Here is a 20,470-nt window from a genome sequence, read left to right on the forward strand (position 1 = left end):
ATGATTTAATTTCCTTCTATTTTGCTAAAGTAGTCTGCAAAAGTAATTGTTACACTTAAGAACAATCTTAACTACAGCAAACAGAAATACCTTCAAGAGACTTAGAAGCAATGGTCTGAGCATTTTTATGTCAAAATTGTGTTCCTTTGCAGTACAAGAACAACACTAGTTTTCAACTGTTGCATGATAATACACACACTAAAAATGAAATTATTACCTTTCAAATGAACTCAAAATAACTTACCTTCCTTAAACTGTAAGATTTTTACCCCCACACTTTTAGCTTCATGTTAACAGGGTTTTATAGCTTATTGTTTTACTAATCTTAAATTTATATAAAGTTTCTTAAAGCAGGGTGCTTGATAACAGAAATAACAAGAACTTAGATCACAAATAATTTAATATGAGGTAACTGTCTATATGTGAAACTTTTCTGTGGTATTTAAGGCTACAAATAAATTTCACTACAAAAACAAGACAAATTCTAGTTTTGTTTAGACTAAAGAACAGTAAATAAATAAAGTCCTCCACAAAATTTTTAAGTTTTCAAGTACTTTCTGCTCCTTCTCCCCTCTAACTGCTGACTCTGGCATAATGGATCAAAGAACTCTAGATCTACAAGGAACCTCAAAAGTTGTCTCATTTAACCTTTTCCTCTTATTGGGGAGGAATCAAAGCCCAGAGAAGGTCACCCAGGAAATTAACAAGGGGCAGAATCAACATGTGAACCCAAGTCCTCTGACTCCACATATGGAACCTTCTCAACTGTACCAGTGCTCTCTCTCTGCTTCAGTAGGTTCATCTCTGCCACTGCATCCTATGTTAATGCCACGTCCGGTCATAACAAAATCTATCCTAAGAGCAAGTTGCCCGTGTAACTTAGGAGGTTCTTCTTCCTTTACACTGGCAGTCAATTTTTCAGAACTACAGAAAATCAGCAGCTACAAGTACCAGGATTTAAAACTCTGTATTTTACTTTGGATCTGAAACATTTTCAATAGATTATATGATGCAACAGAAAAAAAATAATCTGACCCCAAGTTTTAGTCTCAATTCTGCCACTAACTCATCAAGTGACTGGGCCAGTAACAAAGTTTCTAAACTTCCATTTCCTCCTCTATAAAATGAAGTGATAAGTCTAACTAGCTGGTCTCCAAGGGCTCTATCAGTTCTGAAATTCTACTAGAGTATGGGATTAAATACATTTAAAGATAATATGATAAAAGTTCTTATTCTACCCTTATTCTACATTGCAGAATTTCCACTTGAGGAGATTTACTGTTAGTATTCACTCTCACTATCAGTTTCTTCCTATTTAAACAACAGAACATACTTGTTCATGTTGATAGATTATTAAAAAGATGTATTGTAAACTGAAATGGGTTTTCTGGATTACATATTTACTGTATGTCATTACACTTTTTGATAGTGAAAAATTAAAATTAACCCATAATAATGGATCCTAAGTATCATTAAAGATAAAGTCTTAATCCCTCTCAAATTGATAGAAAAAAATATTTAATAATGATTTCTCTTTTTAAAAATTAAAGAAAAGTGAGGGTGGTAAAGTCACCAAAAGCCTTAATCCTAAATTGAATAAAATTTTTCACTTAGAAATCTGAAAATTTCTTTTATCAGCTTTATAGCAAACTAGAGCAGTTATTTAACTGAAAGAATGTGCCTTGCTAGCTATTTAAAAAACATGAACTGACAAAGGAAAATCCTTTTAAAATACTCTTATTTACAGTAAGTTTTTAAATGGAGTTTCGTGCTTATCAGCATTTAGTGAGGACCTACAAGCCACACACCAATGATCAAAGTAAAAGAAATATGGCAAAGAAAAAGTCCTTTTCTGCTATAAAGTTCAGAAGATTAAATCATCATAATCATTTAATCCTCAAATCAATTCAATTCTGTTAACCGATCTGTACTTCTATTATGAACTCTTAATGTTTTTATTTCATTTTCACAGTTCTCAGAATGAAGACACACCTGTAATTCTTTGGCTTATTGCTTCACTGACATATTTTTAGTATCTAGACTCCATGGCAGGAGTCCTGGATTCAAGGCCCAACTAGCTATGCAGGTTTAGGCAAATGTCTTAATGCCAAAGAACAGGTACTTTACTGTTTTAAAATATATTTTTTCCAATTACATGTAAAACTTTAAGTATGTTTTCAAAATTTTTGAGTTCCAAATTCTCTCCCTCCACCCCTCTTCTGTCCCCTCACTGAGCGGGCAGTTTGATATAGGTCAGGGTTTCTTAAACTTTTCCCACTCTTTCCCAGTTCAGCAGTGCTGCTGTACAGCCTGAAGACATGAGCAGTGCAAAGTGCACATGATTTGCATTCAGAACCAAGGATGCAGTGAAGTTGTACTAAAGCAACACAGGCAAGCACTGCCAGAAACACCTCAGATTCACTGTGTTTGGTTTCTAATTTTTGGTTGTTGCACATTCAGAAACCTTTTATTGTTGCCAAATTTGTGGTAGCAAACCCGAGTTTAAAAAGCGTTGATTATAGGTTATACAAGTATAGTCATGCAAAACATTTCCATATTACTGTTCATCCTTCCTTTTCTAAGAGGACCAATGACATCACAGGGTGGTATCCTGACTTGTGTGTGAATTGGATTTGTTAGGCAGAGTTGCACAAATGCTTCTCTTGAGTCCTGTACTCAAAGGTCAGTTTTTTTTTTTTAATTCAGCTCTGGTCTTTTCATCAGGAATACCTCAAAGTTCTCTACTTCATTAAATCTACATTTTTTCCCCTGAAGGATTAGAATGAGTTTTGTTGGGTAGGTGATTTGGGGTTGTAATCCTATTTCCTTTGCCCTCCAGAATATCATATTCCAATCCCTCCAATCCTTTAATGTAAAAACTGCTAAATCTTGAGTTATCCTGACTGTGACTCCATGACATCTGAATTGTTTCTTTCTGGCTGCTTGCAATATTTTCTCCTTGACCTGGGAACTCTGGAATTTGGCTATAATCTTCCTGGGAGTTTTCATTTTGGGATCTATTACAGGAAGTGATCAGCGGATTCTTTCCATTTCTATTTTACTCACTGGTTCTAGGCAGTTTTTCTTGATAATTTCTTAAAATGTCTAGGCTCTTTTTTGATCATGGCTTTCAGGTAGTCCAATAATTCTTCTCTCTCTTCAATCTATTTTCTTGGTCAGTTGTTTTTCTAATGAGATATTTCACATTTTCTTATTCTTTTGATTTTGATTGTTTCTTCACATCTCATGTCATTAGCTTGCACCTGCCCAATTCTAATTGTTAAGGAACTGTTTACTTCAGTGAGCTTTTGTACTTCCTTTTCCATTCAGTCAAGTTTACTTTTTTTTTTTTTTAGCAATTGGGGTTAAGTAACTTGCTCAAGGTTACACAGCCAGTTATTTCTGGGTGTGGTGCTGAGTGTCTGAGCCCGGGATTCGATCTCCAGGTCATCCCAACACTGGAGTCGGTACTCTTACTCGCTGAGCCACCTGGCCGCCCCAGTCAAGTTTACTTTTAAGAATTTCTTTTCTTCAGTGAATTTTGTACCTCTTTTTCCATCTGGTCTCTTTAACCATTTGGTCTATTCTGTTTAAGGTATTATTTTCTTCATTATTTTTTGTTCTCTTTTACCAAACCGTTGACTCTTTTTTTCATGATTTTCTTGTATCACTTATTTCTTTTCTCAATGTTTCCTTTACCTCTCTTAATGGGTTTTGTTTTGCATTTTGAAGGGCACTTGGGGTTAAGTAACTTGCCCAAAGTTACATGCTAGTTTTTTTGTGTGGGTGTTAAGTGTCTGAGGCCGGAACCGAATTTGGGTCCTCCTGAATCTGGGGCTGGCACTTTTACTCACTGTGCCACCTAGCCGTCCCATCTTAATGGATTTTTAAGATCCTTTTTAAGCTCTTCCAGGGCCCAAGACCAACTGACATTCTTCCTTGAGACTTTGGATATAGCTGTTTTGACACTGTTTTCTTTTGAATTTGTGTTTTGATCTTCCCTGTTACCATAGTAACTTTCTATGATCAGGTTCTTTGTTGTCATTTGTTCATTTTCCCAGTTTCTTTCTTGACATTTAACTTGATATGAAAGTTGGGCTCTGCTAAAGTGGGTGAAGGCGGTACTGTCCCCAGCTTCAGGTTTTTACTGTAGCTGTTTTCAGAGCCAGTTCTGGATTATATTTAAGTTTTTCAGTTCTTCCAGGGTAGTATGATCTAAGGAGAGGCATGGTCACAGCTTCTCTGGCCTGAGTGACCACAAGCACTCTTTCCTGCCAGGAAAGTGTGACCAAGGTGCCTGCTTCTACTGGTGCTCCTCCTCACCCTGGGACTACAACCCAAAACCATTATGAGCAATGTGATAGCATCCTGCTCCCAGGGCCAGCAAAGGGTCCTCTATAATACCTTCCTAATCAGTCATTCAATCCCCTTACCATCTGTAAGCTAAGAGCTCCAGAAGCTGCTGCTGCTGCCAATTTTGTCCCCCTCCCCTCCCTGCCAAGGCTTCCTATTGGCTTCCTGTACTGAGCTGTACTCCACTCTTAACACAGTGAGATTATATGTATTAATACATGCTTTTAATTAATACATACTATTAATATATAACTGTATTAATTAACAAGCATTTATTAACATTTATTTTGCATTAGGCACTGAAACACAAAGAATGAAAATCTCTACTCACAACAAGTTTACCATCTAAATATATTCCAATAGTAGAAAGCTGTATTACACATTGAGGAAAGAAACATTTAAAATATTTTGCATACCACAAAGTACTATCTAAAATGATCAATTAATGGAACAGATTAACAGTGTTGGAATTTTAAGTTTTTTAGGAAATGGTTAAGAATTTCAATCTTCATGTTTATAATATTTAGAAATTTAATTTCTACCCTAAACTCTTATTTTGAGAAGACAGAAGACAATAGTTACAAGAATTAATATTCAATTTGTTTAAATAAAAGTAAAAATAATTAAAGGAGGGATATTAAATCAATCTAACAGGCCTACTTTAGCCTTAGCACATATTCAAATAACACATATAATAATTTTGTGGAATTTTTTTTTTTAATTCAGATCCATTATTTCATCAGCATGGGGAATGATTAGGGTGAAAACTCCATTCACAGATGTAACTTGTAACTCAAAGCCTTGATCCACAATTTGAATCCTTGCTTTGCTGCTTACTAGCTGTGTGACCTTAAGCAAGTCATTTAATTTCTCTGTGTCTCAATTTCCTCATCTGTAAAATAAGGGGGCTAGATGACCTGCCAGGTCCCTTCCAATTCTATATCTTTGATCATATGAGGCTATGACTTGCCTGTCTTCACACAGTATTTGTCAAGGAAAGGATATGAACCAAGGTCTGTCTCTAAGGTCAGTCTTGTCATATGAACTGATCTATATATTACACTTCATATATCAACATTAAGACCCCCAAAATTTTACTTCGTTTTTGGGTACTCTAGCTTATGCACTTTTCCACACAGCAAGTTGGCTTCCCAATGACTACAGCAAACTGCATGGACTATTTACTCTATTTTGGAAATTCTGTGATTGTTTCCAATATTCTAATAGAAAAATATAAGCAAACTACTTTGCAAACCTTAAAAGACTGTATTAATAATAGTTATCAGCTACTGAAATACACAAGTTTCTTAATTTGTGGAACCAAACTGACAAAAAGCAGATACAGTAATAGAAAGTGATAGCTACACTCCTCATCTTCAGAGTTCAAAATAAAATAATTTGTAATGGAAACAATTTCTTCGTCCTCAATGGTAGTCTATGCCCCACATAACAAAAACAGGGATGAACTGTAACCAGCAACACAAGTATGAAATTTAGGGTAGTTCATGGAAACTTGACATACTATGCAGTCTTATATGAAGCTATAGCTCTCATCATCATATTTCAGTGCTGACAGTTTAGGTGCGGCCTTTTGACTGAGTCCAAGTTTTACAAAACAAATAGTTTTATCAAGGGGATTTGTTCTGTGAAGTTTGGATTCAGTTAAAGGTCTGCACTTGAGGACCTAGAGGGTCACATGTAGCCTTGAAGCAGTTTCCCACCCCAAGAAACTGCTAAATGGTTAAAAGTTAAGACATTTCTAGAAAACAAATTAACTTTTATATTCTGTTAGTGTAATTTTCAGTAAGTTAAAGCTTCCATGACCTAAAGAGTTAAGAGTTTCTAAGTACAGTCCTAATTTATACCTATCAAGAAGTAGCATACACCCTAGAAAACAGAGGTATAATATTTTTTGCTTTATGAGGTATCATGACTCCAAAAATGTTATCACTGATTAGCCAGTCAACCAGTGTTATGCCTTTTTATGATTAGCTAGGCTGGTCCTTGAAAAGCAGACTCTACTGGTACCCTCCCTCCCCCAGGGAGAGTCCCCCACATGCTAAGGGCATTCAACACATACAACAAGCTTTTAGAAAAACACATATCAATGCTGCCCAGTAAAAGCAGGCATGGAGGAGCCATAATCTGGATCACTGGATAGCACATAAGTCAGTGAGATCACATATTCATATGAATGCAATTTTTAGATACATATACTTGCATTATAATTCCTAAGAGTGAATAAAATATTAGCTGGTATGGAAAGAAGCTCATCAAATTTTAAAATATCAGAAGAAGTAAGAAGTTAACCTCTCAAGTTTAAAAGGAAAACGAGCATTTCAAGATAATCATACAGTAGGCAGTAAAATATATGTAATCTACTAAGTTATTACTATGCTTATAAATGACAGGTTGAAAATAGTAATACTTCCTTTCTTTTTTTTTTTTTTTTGCTTTTTGGAGGGCACTTGGGGTTAAGTGACTTGTCCAAGATCACATGGCTAGTTTTTTTGTTAAGTGTCTGAAGCCGGATTTGAACATACCAGGGTTATTTCTATTCATGTGCCTTCCATCTAATTATCTTTCCTTTTCTCCCTTTTTAAACCAAATACTGCCTTACTCTGGGTCACAGACTGAGAGCTGAAACAGACCTCTGAGGGCTTCCAGCACAATCTTCACAATAGACAAGGAAACTAAGGCCCAGGAGATGAAGTGCAGAATGTGACCCAGGTCACCTGACTCCAGCACAATGCTCTTTCCTCTGCACCACATTAAGATCTAGCTCCAGGTCAACTTCCTTCAAGTTTTTCATGATCTATTGTGATCTTAGTCTAATTATAACTTGTATCGCACAATTTATCCTTTAATTATGCAGGGTGTCCCAAAAGTTTTAGTGCAGTTTTAAGCAATTAAGCCTTTAAACTCAGTGACATTTTAATAGCTTAAAATTTCACTAGGATCCTTGGGGTTATGAGTTAGTATCTTTTCACGTATTATCTTCACTTTCCAAACGCATTCTAAGCCCCTGATGGGTAAGGATATTTAATTATTCCCTGCATCCCCTCAAGCTGAGCACATCATAAGTGTTCAATAAGCTTGCTGACTGATGCGAAACACTCGTAGACAGAATAATGTTCATATCCCTTTTCTTTTCTTATAAGAACACTTCAACATCAGACTTCTTTAGAAGAAACTGAACAATGTCAAACCGTGGTATAGTTTAGCCCTAACCTCACCAGGGATTAAAGAATACATTTCCACATATGAAGTTTACAAATCTTACACTCCAATCCCCTGTTGTGAGAGGCTATGATTCAGAATTAGAAGACATCTTGGGGATACCCTGGTCTATCCTCCACATTTTAAAGACTGGGTGATCACAACTTCCCTGGGAGTGTCCCTCTATCACATGAGAAGTAAGCAATAGAGTCAAGATTTAAACCCAAATCCCAGTGTTATTTTCTATATTTCACTAAAGAAGTTACATTATTCCACACAAAACATTTTATTTCATGCATTCCACTCTGAGATTATAAAATGTTGTGCTAAAGGAACTATATCTAGTTAATACATATGCTATACCTTCAAATACAAGTAGTGCTATGTGTATATAAATAAAAATTAATGGAAATAAATAAATAATCACAACTTACCCATTTTTAGTGAAAACTCGTAGCCATGCTTTAATATTTGGTCCTAATAAACACAAACAAGGTAATGTGGTAAAGGTTGATAAAATAACAGCAAATAAAAATGTTTCCAGCATCAACCTATAAAAAAAATCAAACAACTATCACAAATCATTTCAAGAAGTTTTAAGTCCTTTATGTAAGAACAGTAATAATGCAATAATTAAAATAGGCTACCTTTACAAAATAACATTTTTTTTTCAGCAATTGAAGAAACACCTCTGGCCCCTGGCCCGAGCCTTTCTATTGAGCCCTCCAGAACCCTAGATGTTGCCGTTCAAACTAGACCCTAAACATAAAACATGTTAATGGCCTCGACATTCACCCTGGCACTAAAACCCTAGGACCTAGGGACCTTTCTGTCCTCCAGCTGGACCTGCTACATGTGCTGTCTCCCCCATTTAGAGTGTGAGCTTCTTGAGAATAGGAATTTTTTTTGTATTTGTACCAGGGTGCCTAGCATATAGTGAGCACGTCACAAATGCTTTCCCTTTCATTCATTCAATTTACCAAAGCAGTTTAGGAGATTAGTACATACACTGTCTAATGTATGTGTATAGGAATGATGTACTGCTCTAATCAGATTACGAGCAGGTTGCAAAAATATACTTTGGAGAGATAGTGCTAAGAGTAAATTTTGTAGATATGTGACCACTATAAAACAATCTTTGGTATACTTTGACCTCCATTTATAACAAAAGTATAATTATTAATCATTTTAATAACTAAATAGATGATGACTATGAGGGCTGAACAGGAGGCAGGACTGGTGGTTCAGGGAGCATTGCCACCCCAAGCTCCTGTTCCTACCTGCCTGTTAGTGGCAGCTGGTCAGCTAGTGTCACTGGTGGTGGTGAAGAGGAAACTGGGTCCCCTCTCAATGATTTTTCTTCAGTGATAGCTGTTAGGGGTGGGAGTGGGGACTAGAAGAAGGTCTGGTGGTTTGTGAGACACCCCTATTCCTAAGTTTCTTAGGCTCAGGGTCCTATATTATCTCTGTCAGGGTGTGAGGGCATGGTAGTGGTAGTGGTTTGTCTTGTCTGGTACATGCTGCCTCTTGTCTCAACCTCAGGGTACCTTATAGCTTCAGCTAGCCTGGCTTGCTGTGAGGGGCAGTTGGCTGGCAGTCTGTCTTTCTTTTATTTATTTCCACAATGCTTACTTAGCACAGTGCTTTGCACACAGCAAACGTCTTAATAAGTTTCATTCATTTATTAAATAACCAAAGTATCAACCAAGTTTAGCATGTATTTAACCACAAAATCACCAAAAATTAAACTTAAATACAAAACAACTCACTAATTTATATTCTGCTAATTCAGAAATTGGAATTATTCTAAAAAGGGTTCATGACTATGCTACTTTTTTTACTAAGAAAAAAAGTGTTCATTAAGGCAATGAAGCTACTTTTTTATTAAGAAAAAAATGTTCATTAAGCCAACCGAAATTCATTAAGTGGTGCTAAGAGGTCCATGCTTAAAATAACAAATGGTTTACAGGATCTTTAGTACATTATTTTATTTAAATTCAATGCACTAAGTATAAATCATTCTTTGGCATTTAATATTTTTGTAGTTTCTCTAAGTACTTCAACAAGGCAAGATTTAAAAAATTCTCACATGTAAATGAACTCAGAAGCACCAAATGAATATAGCTATTCTATTGACCTTTGATTTATTAATAGTGGTCTCTACATTATTAAGTTACAAATGCCACATACCTACTATCATTGTGGATCTTCTTTAACCATAAGCATTCTGTAATGCGGACCTCAGATTATAAATGAGTTACCAAAGAGTATTCACAAAAAATTTATGTGACATAAGATGGTAAATTCAGACTTACTCTATTAGTGGTGCTCCATATAGAACAATAATTGCATGATAGAGTAAGCAAGATATAAAAAAGTAGATACAAGATTTCAGAAGTCTGGATATCTAAAAACAAAACACAAAAAAAGAATACTTTGAAGGTGGTGTTATTACAACAAGGGTACCAAATTCATCATTTTATTGATACTTAATATCCTTAGTACTTCTGGCAGCAAAGTTGTACAATGGATAGAGTGATGGGCCTGGAATCACAAAGTCCTGATTTCAAATCTAGCCTCAGATAAGTATTAGCTATGTGATCTTCGGCAAGTCACATCACCTGTCTGCCTCAGTTTCCTCAACTGTAAAATGGGTATGATAATAACAGCAACCTCCCAGGGTTGCTGTGAAGATAAAAAAAATATGAGATGATAATTGTAAGGTACAATAGCAGGCACACAGTAAGTGCTATATAAATGCTAGCTATGATTATTATTGTGAGGATCAAATGAAATAATATTTGTAAAGAGTTAGCATAGTGCCTGTCATGTAGTAGATGCTTATTTCCTCCCTTTCCCTTAAAAATAAATTCAGGGGGGGAAAAAAAGCTGTGAAATACCTTGACTTTCTGCAGATTATACTTACAGTCAAATCACTGTTCGGTACACAATAAAACATTACAGAAGTGTGTAAAACTTGTAAAAAGTGTGTAAAAAAAGTGTGTCAATTCTGTTTCCCAACCCTAGAGTCCTAGGTTGCAGGGTAAATGCAGCACCAGAAAACTGTTTATGTGAATGCAATATTAAAGGTCACAATTTATTTTAATTAACAAATACGTAGTGAGAGTTATGCAGCTTATATTTAAATAGGAAAAGGAGACATAAGCATAATAATTAGTTTAATGTTAAAATGTGTTTAACAGGAATGTATGTGTAGAGCCTGTATCAGATTGCATGCTGTTTTTGGGAAGGAAGGGGAGAAAATTTAAAACTTATGGAAATGAATGTTGAAAACTAAAAATAATTTAATTTAAAAAATCTCAAAAAAAGAATAACTGACATTTACATTATGTTTAAAGCTTGCAAAGCACTTTACACATATTTCATTTGATCTACAACAAGCCTGAGAGACAGGTTTTACAGTAACCACTTTGTTTTGGGGCAGAAGAGGAACCAAGACTCAGAAAGGTTCAATAATTTGACTATTGCCACAGGGTTAATAAACATATGAGGCAAGCTTCAAAACTTATGCTCATAATTATATTATATTATGCTCAAGTCTAGCACTCTATCCACCATGCCATACTATCTCCCACTTTATAAAATCTTGATGAGGAAGCAGCATGATGTCATGGAAAAGGCACCAGTTATGATAGGGTCAGAAGACCTACATTCCAATCCTGCCTCGGCTATTTACTTCTTCGGTGACCACAGGCAAGTTATTCCACCTCTCCAAGCCTCAATTTCCTCATTTGTAAAACACGGTGTTAGACTGTTATCTCTAAATCCCCTTCTAATTCCCAATTCTAAGATGATAGATCAGAAACAGATTTCAGGTTTGTGCATTAGAAGGTAGAAGAAACATCAGAAGACAAGAAAATTAATTTATATCTCTATGATTCTGGAATTTGTGATCATTCTGAAAAGGACTCCAAACACTTGTAACAGCTATGGAAAAGGGTCTATTAAAAAAAGTAATTGTGAAAATGCTATTAGATTACTTTTAAGGGCCCTTCCAATTCTAAACCTATGATCCTATGATCTAGTCCAAGCCTCGTATTTTTTTTTTGCTTTTTTTGGAGGGCAACTGGGGTCAAGTGACTTGCCTAAGGTCACACAGCTAGTGTCTGAGGCCGAATTTGAACTCAGGTCCTCCCAACTCCAGGGCTGGTGCTCTATTCACTGCGCCACCTAGCTGCCCCCCAAGCCTCAAATTTTTTAATCAAAGAAACTGAGGTCCAAGATATTAAGTGACTTGTCCAAAGTCTTATAAATGGAAAATAAGAAAAAAACAAACCAACCTAAAAGTGACCTTCAAATGCACCACTGACCACCCTCCCTCCCAACAATTATGGAACTAGATATGTGTAATTATTTTTAAATTAGAAGAAAATAATAAAACACTTGGGGAAACTTGTACCTAACAGCAATTTGGTAAGTAAATAATCAAGAGAACAACAGAATTTATCTGTTAAACTTCATATGCAGAAATTGGCCCACCTATATAGTGGCCAACATGCCTACAACCTGGTGTAACGCCAATGTGATACCCACAGCAGCTGCTATGAATATGCAGATATATTCCCAAGGTTTGTTCACAAAATATAATAAATCCTCCTCGTCCAAGACAAAACCAAAGTATTTATTTGGAACACTGATATTAGGATATCAAAAAGCAAGATTTAGTAAGATATTCATCACCAATCCAGGGAACGCCAACAACGATAGCATTCTCTCTGTCAAGCCTCCCCACAAGCAAGCTCCCCTAGGTAAGTTCTTCCCTCCCTCTGCCTGTCTGCCCCTGTCTCTCTCCACCCACACCTCTCCCTCCAAGCAATACAATACACATACTGTTTCCAAAGACTTAGTGCTGAGAAGCTTGGAAATCAGCACTTAATTGGAAAGATGCGGGGATCCCTGGGGCCCAGAGCCTAATTGGTTCTGCAGCAGGGCTCCATATGAGGCCTATTAATGGGCAGGGAAGATCTTTTATCCCCTTAACCTTACACCTGGTAGATGAGATCTGCCCAAATAGAGCTTAAAAATTTTTAAACACTAAATTTTAAAATAAGATAATTTAAAATGTCTTTTAAGCTGACAAAGTACTAAAAATTGCATTTGAAGACATATCATTTTATTACAGCAATATTCGATTTCCTATACTATAGTGATTTAACCAGTGTTCCTGTAAGACAGATTTAATATCTGCAAACCAGTTACTTTTTAATCATCCTCAGCAGCAACTTAAAATAAAGGTTATGCTTACAAATGTCAATTAATTCATATTGCATACCTCCCTACAAAATAAAAAAAAAAAAGACAATCCTCCAGTGAATCAGATAGCTCCTCTTTGGAAGATTTTTTTCTTTTAATCTGAGTCTGTGATTTCATCTGGGTGTAAAAACTCCCTTGTTACTGGTAACTATAATTTATAGTTTTAAAGTTGTTTAGAGAATGGATGAATTAAGTGACTTGCCCACAGTCACTAAGCAAGTGTATCTCAGAAGCAAGGCATTCCTCACTCCAATGGCAATTCTTTATGAAGTCAAAAATGGATGGTATGCTGGAAGGAGCACCAGACTCCGTGAATTATTAACCCCTTACACAACATTTGTGAGTCCACTCTGGCAAGTCAAATCCCACAAATTGAAAAGTAAATTCGATTAAGAATAGCTGTTAATTCACTGTTGACAGAATCTAAAGAGCTCTGTATTGATTCTGTATCTCAAACTCCATTCTTTCCTCAAGAGACACTTCCAAAATCAGTTCTTGTACAGTAAGTCTTACCTTGTGTGAAATTGAGCTTCTCTTAGAAGATGGATTTGGTTTGACAAGTAAATATAATACCACATTGACAATAGTTACACATATAGAACAAATGCACAACCATGTCACATGTGTTTCCAAAACTGAGAAGTCCTCCAAGAATAAAGATGGAATGAAGGTAGTTAGAATAATAGAAAATACACAGAAAAGGTGAGCATAAAACAGTCTCTTGATATCAGAATCTTTCATGGTGCTTCCTGGATGTTGTATCCACTGAAAAACAAATTGAATTTTATGAAAGACAAGCACATATCAATATACTATAATTGTCCTAAACGTTTCAAATTCTACAACAAGGAACTTGAGCTTAAATTGACTTAACAATAAATACATTTTTGAACACAAGTATAATCAGTAAATTTGATTCAAACCAGTTACCAACTCTAACAGCATTATATCTTCTGCCCACATCTACTCTTTTTACCTATCCTGCCCTTCCACCACCTCTATAGCCCAAACCACTTGCTATTCTTGACGCCAGAGGTGACAAACTCAGGAGTGCTGCCCAAATCAGATTAAAATATAGGGAAATGTTTAAGAAAATGAAATACAATATAGAAAATGTGAATTTGTGGTTTTCTATGGTAGCTGGCAGGGATCCTTTTCCTTTCTGAGTCTGACACCCCTTTTTGCCAGTACCTGCTATTATGCCTTTGCATTGGTTGTTCCCTATTACTGGAATGCTCCCCCTTCTAGATTCAAGGCTACCTTCAGCTGAAAACCTTTCCGAGTCCCACCAGCTATTAGGGCTTTGGCCTCTAAGGTTACCTTAGGGACTATTCTGTATCTTGTACATACCTCGTTATTTACATGTTGTCTCCCTCATTAGAATGTAAGCTCCTCGAGAGCAGAAGCTGTTTTTTTTTTTTTTTTGGTATTCTTAATGTTAAGGACAGGGTCTCACACCTAAGTGCTTAATAAATGCTCAATTGAGGGGCAATTTTATCATACTAAAAGCCTAGAATTGATAACTGTCTTGTTAAAAATAAAAAAAGGTCCTGTGGTAATTAACAGTCAATAAATATTAAGTGCTTACTATATGCAAGGCACTGGGCACATGCATTTTCATTTTGGTCATATGCCACAAACAAGAGGTGCTTACTTGCAAAGGATTAAGAAATTTATTCACTTGTAGCACTGACCACTGCTAGAATCAAAGCTATGCACTGTGGAACCCCTTAAAAATGCAATTTTTGCCAAAAATTTTTACTGTTTCTTACCTTTGCTAACACTCCAATAACTACAGTATCTTATTTACACTTTCTGTCAAATGCTAAGTGACAGCATGTGGACCTTCATCACAAAGCACTGGCCTGGTGTCACCTGGTATGTTTAATCATATTATTCTGAACCAAGGAACACCAACTTCCCACAAGTCAACAAGCATTAATGAAGTACCTATATGCCAGGCACTTTGCTAAGCACTAATCCCTGCCTTCAAGTATCTCACAATTTAATGGGAGAGACAACATACACATAACTATGCACAAAAAATATCTATATAGGATAAACTGAAGATAATCTCAAAGGGAAGGCAGTAGTATTAAGAGGAAAAAGCTTCTTGCAGAAGCTGAACCTTGAAGGAAGCTAGAGAATACAAAGAGGCAGAGAATTCCAGGTATGAGGGTCAGCCCAAGCACAGAGCTGGGAGGTGGTCCCTAGATGCCAATCATACTTAGTTTGAGGCTAAAGAACCTCTATTATTATTTTTAAAAATAATAACTAGCATTTATATAGCTTTGCAAACTTTATCCTCACAACAATACTAGGACGTAAATACTGTTATCTCCATTTTAGAGATGAAAAAACAGGTACAGGTTAAGTGACATGCCTCGGGTCACACGGCTAAAAAATGTTGAGACCAAATTTGAATCCAGGTCTTTCAGACTCTAGCTGTCTCTAATGTATTAACATTAAGGCCATTAACACCAGAAGAAACCTAGGTATGGGAGGAGATCAAAGTGGACAGAGCTAAGTGTAACAAAAAGAGGACTGCATATAGGCAAAGGGTTCTTTCGCCTCCCAGCTCTAACATTTATTTGCTGCGTGACCTTAGACTTAAAACTCTTCATATCTTTGGTCCTTGCCTTCCTCATCTGCAAAGCCGAGGGCTTGCTCTGGAGATAATCTCACAACCCTGCCCAGGTCTAAAGCTATGATCCCACAAGAGCTAGGAGAAACTAGGAAAGCTTTTCATAAATCTCATTCTACTTGGAAAGAGAACCTTCTCCCGAACACGATGTACCCACTTGGGGGGCGGGTAAGCAGGCACGTCACTTTACTTGTCCAGGGCCCTCCGCTTTCTCCTCTAATAAAGGAGGGCTGGACAGGTGACCTCTAAGGTGAGTTCTGGCTCCGGTCGGAGGTCCGGAGATGCATCACTGCCCTGGCCCGGGGTGCCTTCAGCATCCCAGCAGGAGTCATCAGATAAAGGGGGCAGGAACACATCGGAAGCAGTGCGGAGGTGAGGAGGGCCCAAAGACACGGCACACTGGGGTGGAAAAGGGCGGAAAAGAGGAAGCAGGGCCATTCTACCGCAGACCCAGGGGCTCCGAGGAGGAGCTCACCCTTCTTGCTGGAGCAGGAGCGGAGTGAGGCGAGGGAGCAGGACCCGGCTGGAGCACCGCACTAGTGGAGAGGGGCGTGGTGACCCCTAGGCTTCTCTGTTCTATCTTACCTGAGCCTCGGGCAGGAGGAGAAGTAGGTGGCAGGTAAGGTTAAAACCAGCCCCCGAGCCCGAGCTCCCGCCCCCTCTGCTCTCAGGTGCGACTGGCACTCGAGCATCACGCGCAGGCGTACACACGTGCACACACACGTGCGCACGCGCGCGATCTCTTCCTCCTCAATAGATGGGAAGCTCAAGCAGCCAATCGGAAAGGGAGAAAGGCCGGAAAGAGGGGACAAGCCCCGCCCTCCTTTCACCACCGCCTCTCCTGCGGCGCTTTAGGTGTGGGGTGAAATAAGGAGGCGGAAGTAAATCCCTTATGACCCGGAAGGAGGTTTCCGGACGGTTGTTTACATTTCGAAGAACTCTGCGCCTTTGGGTAGGAAGTTAAACCGACTTGGTCTTTCTAACAGGATGGTTTGCGAAAAATGTGAGTGAAGGGACCTGTCGCTCCTAGTTATGGGGATGGGGAAGAGGAGAAAGAGGGGACAAAGATGAATGCGCGACCCTTGTCCCATTTCTGGCCCAAACTCCTGAGGCTCCCTGTGCTTCTCAGCCTCGGGTGAACTGGATCCTGCCCTCCCTCTCCTTTCTCCTAGTGCTCTACCGCTCCTTTCCGATAGCAACAAGGCCTCTCCTGTTGTTTCTTCCTTCTCGCTACCTCTCTTTACCCATTCCCCTTCATTTCCCCCTATCTTCCTCCGTTTGAGGGCAGAGCCTGATTTGATAGGTCTCGTCTGAACAGGCGTCTGGTCTCTATTTTGCCTCTAAATCCACACCGCTGCTCCATTAATCTTTAGTCAGTCGCCAGCTCACAAGCCCTCTGTAGCTCCCCGGTGCCCACAGCAGTCGGATCATGTTATGCATGAATCATGAATGTATGTATATGTAGATATATATATCTACATATATATAATCAGTATCGTAGATTAAGTCACATTCTCCTAATTCTTCAGGTGAGAAAACTGAGGCCCAGATAGTGAAAGTAATTTGTCCAAGACCCTCGATGTAGTAAGTGACAGAACAGGGATTTAAAGGAAGGTTCTCTGACTTGAAATCCAGTGGGGTGTCTTTTTTTTCCTTCCCCACTGCACCAGGTTGACTGGATCCTATAGCTTTTATCCAAATTCATGTTCAGTGAGTGCCATTTCCATCATACCTTGCAGTCTCTTCCTCTAGTCCAGATCTAAAAGGTCCTGGGCCCCCCACCCAAAATGCCTTTGTCATCACTAAGTTTCACCCACCCAATTCTCTATGTCAAATCCTGCCTATCTTTCAAGGTCTAGTTTAATTCCACCTCTGTGTAGGCCCACTGTGATCTTTCCACTTCTTCGATATACAAAAGAACAGTAATGATTCTAACACTCGTTTGATATTTAATCACTTTCTGATTAACGTTTCTTATATACATATAATAGTTTCTCTGATGAAATTATAAACTCTTTAAGAAGGGGACTTTTTTTTTTTCATTTTTTATTCTCTACAATATACCCATTGTAGGCAGCTAATCAGTCCATCTGTAAGTATTTGTAAAACCCCTTTTTGGAACATTGCTCTGCTTTGGGGCGGCCAGGTAGCACAGCGAGTAAGAGCACCGGCTCCAGTGTTGAGAAGACCTGGGATCGAATCCCGGGCTCAGACACTCAGCACCCACCCAGAAACACCTGGCCGTGTAACCTTGAGCAAGTCACTTAACCCCGATTGCTTAAAAAAAAAACAACCCTTTTTGGTCAGGTGATCTGCTAAAACCTTAGGGATACAAAGAAAGGCAAAAGACTGTCCTTTCTCTCAGAAACAGCCAATAGGAACAAGATAGATACCAGAGAAACTGGAGATAATCAACAGGCAAGGTCGTTCAAGCATTCCTCAGCCTCAGGGGATCAGGGAAGGCTGAAATTTTAGGTGGTATTTTAGCAAGGACTTGGAAGGAAGCCACGAGGCAGAAATGAGGAGGGAGGGCTTGGGAGACAGCCTGGAGATGGGATGTCTTGTAGGAGGAAGTACAGGGAGGCCAGTGTCCCTGGATCACAGAGTAGAGGGTAAATAAGTCAGAAATTAGACTGAAAAAGGTAGGAGGGGGCCGGTTGTGAAGAGCTTTGAATGCCAGAGTATTTTATATTACATCCCGGAGGTCATAGAAGCTACTGGAGTTTATTGAATGGTAGGTGAAATGGTCAGACCTGCCTTTTAGGCAGATCATTTTTCAGCTGAGTGGAGGATTGATCAGAGTGTGGAGAAACTTGTGGCAAATACTAACCAGAGGGCTATTGCAGTACTCTAGGTGTGAGGTGTGGAGGACCTGCATCAGGTTGGTGACAGTGTTGGAGAAAAGAAGACGGTATATATGAGTAATGTTAAAAAGATAAAATCAATAGTACTTGGCAACAGATTGGGTATTGGGGGGAAGGTGAAAGTGAGGAGCTCAAGATAACATCTAGGTTGTGAGCCTGGTAGACTGAGAAGATAGTGGTTTAATATTGTAATGTTAATTAATAGGCCTCACATGGAGCCCATTAAGGGAAGCTTGATTAGGGGAGGCTTGTTTTTTAGGAATGCCCATACCTTTTGTTACTTTGTAATTAGGTAGCTGGTCACTAGGGTTATGATGCCCTCTGACCCTGAAGAAGGGTATATATACTCTGAGGTTAGCATTTTGCTTTGGGGCTCATTCATTGGAAAGAGTGTTCTTGTGATTTGACCAGATGAGACTCTGGGTAGCCTTTAAGAAGCCTCCTGGTTTTGAAAAAACCCAGATGTTAGTGCTTCTCTCTCCAGTAACTGTGTACTATGTATCTATTGCCTTGGTCAGACAGTTGGATCTATCTGTTGATCTGTGCTAATTTCTCAGACAGTTAGAAACCCTGTCGGTCTTTATTTCTCTGTATTTTCTGTTTGTATTTTTTCTGAAGTTCAGGGTGCTGATTTTTCCCCTGAATTAATGAATGTAATTGAAAAAAAAAACTAAAAGCAGATCTAAAAACCTGTGCTAGCACCCATCCTGGGTATGTCAGTGTGATTGCCACTACAAATAGTAATAGGAATTAATAGTAATTAATTATTACTTAATAGTAATAGGAAAATTAGAAGGGGAAGATTTGGAGGAAAGGTGAATTCGGTTGTGAACATGTTTAGTTTAAGATATCTGCAAGATATCCACTTTGAGATATCTAATAAGCAGTTGGAGATTCTAACGTGGAGGTCAGGAGAGAAGTTAGTGCTGGAAAAGTAGGTCTGAGAATCATCAACATAGAAGTAATGATAATTGAATCCAGGAGATCGGGTGAGATCACCAAGTGAAATAATATGGAGGAATAAGAGAAGAGGGTCCAGGGCAGAGCCCAAGACAGCCCATTATACTTTTGACTATCTTCTATTCTTGGGATTTTTTTTTCCTTCCACGGAGTCTAAATTTGCTTTGTTCATCAGCACCTGGGAAGAAACTAAGGCAGCAGATAATGGGAGTGATCCAAGGCTAAAGCTAATAGACCATGATTAGCAATATTTGATAAGGGCCAGGGACTCAGTCAAAGTGGACAGTATGTAGAGTTGAACTGGTTCACCAAGGGGTCACAGTGGGAAGAAGGAACAATGTAGCTAGTGCAGGATTGATGGCCTGAGAAAAAACTGAGGGGTTGAGGAATTGGAGGTCACAATTTGGATGAAGAACAGGATTTGGAATTGCAAGACAGAGAGGCAGAATAACAATAGATGGTGATCAGATAAGGAAATTTCAAGAGGACATTACATTTGTGGATGATGGCAAGAACAAGGTTATGACTAAGGTGGGGTGGTAGAATAGGTCATATAAAATGAGTAAGGAACTGAATTTTTTTTTCAGATCTATGCCTAAGAAAAATGACTCCATTCCCCTCCTTCCCCCACTTAATACTGTTTTATTTTTTCCAGTTCCACATAAAGATAGTTTTCAGCATTCATTTTTGGTAAGATTTTGAGTTCCAGACAGCAAGCAATCTGATATACAGTGTACAATCACGTTAAACATATTTCCACATTAGGTTTGTAGTGAAAAAATCAGAACAAAAGGGGAAAACAACAAGAAAGCTCCCAGAGCGCTGCGCTGGCCGATTCCTGCCGGCCTGCCAGGCTGTCCTCATCGGGAGGTTACCTTCTGTGTGTCATTTTGTGGGTTCTGTAGCTCCAAAGTTTGTTCAGAGTCCCCTTTTACATGGATTGGAGGTGGTCAGAACCAGAGCCAAGAAGAGGTCCTGTTTCTACCGAGTTTCCCCGATAATAAGACCTATCCCAAAAATAAGCCCTCCCCTTACTGTGTAAGATTCCTCTAAAATAAGCCCTCCCCAAAAAATAAGCCCTATTGAGATTGCTACTGTAGTGAAGGTGATCCCCTGCCCTACACGCTACATTATGGTACCCTCTGTATGCACCGTC

The 20,470-nt window shown here is 38.4% G+C and overlaps 2 protein-coding genes across 5 annotated transcripts in view; one reads left to right on the forward strand and one right to left on the reverse strand.

The window, feature by feature from the left end:
• PIGF (phosphatidylinositol glycan anchor biosynthesis class F) overlaps nt 1-16,235 on the reverse strand; it is a 49,770-nt gene extending 33,535 nt beyond the window's left edge. For 2 of the 3 annotated variants that reach the window (XM_069071630.1, XM_069071629.1), the window contains exons 1-4: nt 16,076-16,235; nt 13,360-13,611; nt 9,888-9,979; nt 8,007-8,123 (exon numbers count right to left, since the gene is read on the reverse strand). In XM_069071630.1, the coding sequence (XP_068927731.1) occupies nt 8,007-8,123; nt 9,888-9,979; nt 13,360-13,587 (437 nt within the window). In that variant the 5' untranslated portion in view covers nt 13,588-13,611; nt 16,076-16,235. Of the gene's footprint in view, nt 1-8,006; nt 8,124-9,887; nt 9,980-13,359; nt 13,612-15,965 lie in introns of all 3 variants that reach the window. The other variant, XM_069071628.1, reaches the window with a different exon arrangement.
• Nucleotides 16,236-16,341: 106 nt separating this feature from the next.
• Nucleotides 16,342-20,470, forward strand: part of CRIPT (CXXC repeat containing interactor of PDZ3 domain) — a 15,945-nt gene continuing 11,816 nt past the window's right edge. The window contains exon 1 of one of the 2 annotated variants that reach the window (XM_069071632.1): nt 16,342-16,493. In XM_069071632.1, coding sequence (XP_068927733.1) covers nt 16,478-16,493 — 16 coding nt within the window. In that variant the 5' untranslated portion in view covers nt 16,342-16,477. The remainder of the gene's footprint in view (nt 16,494-20,470) is intronic. The other variant, XM_069071631.1, reaches the window with a different exon arrangement.

This window comes from Petaurus breviceps, unplaced genomic scaffold (genome assembly GCF_028583685.1).
Source record: "Petaurus breviceps papuanus isolate PSGF00001 unplaced genomic scaffold, PetGlider_PUasm1.0 90842, whole genome shotgun sequence".
Lineage (NCBI taxonomy): Eukaryota > Metazoa > Chordata > Mammalia > Diprotodontia > Petauridae > Petaurus > Petaurus breviceps.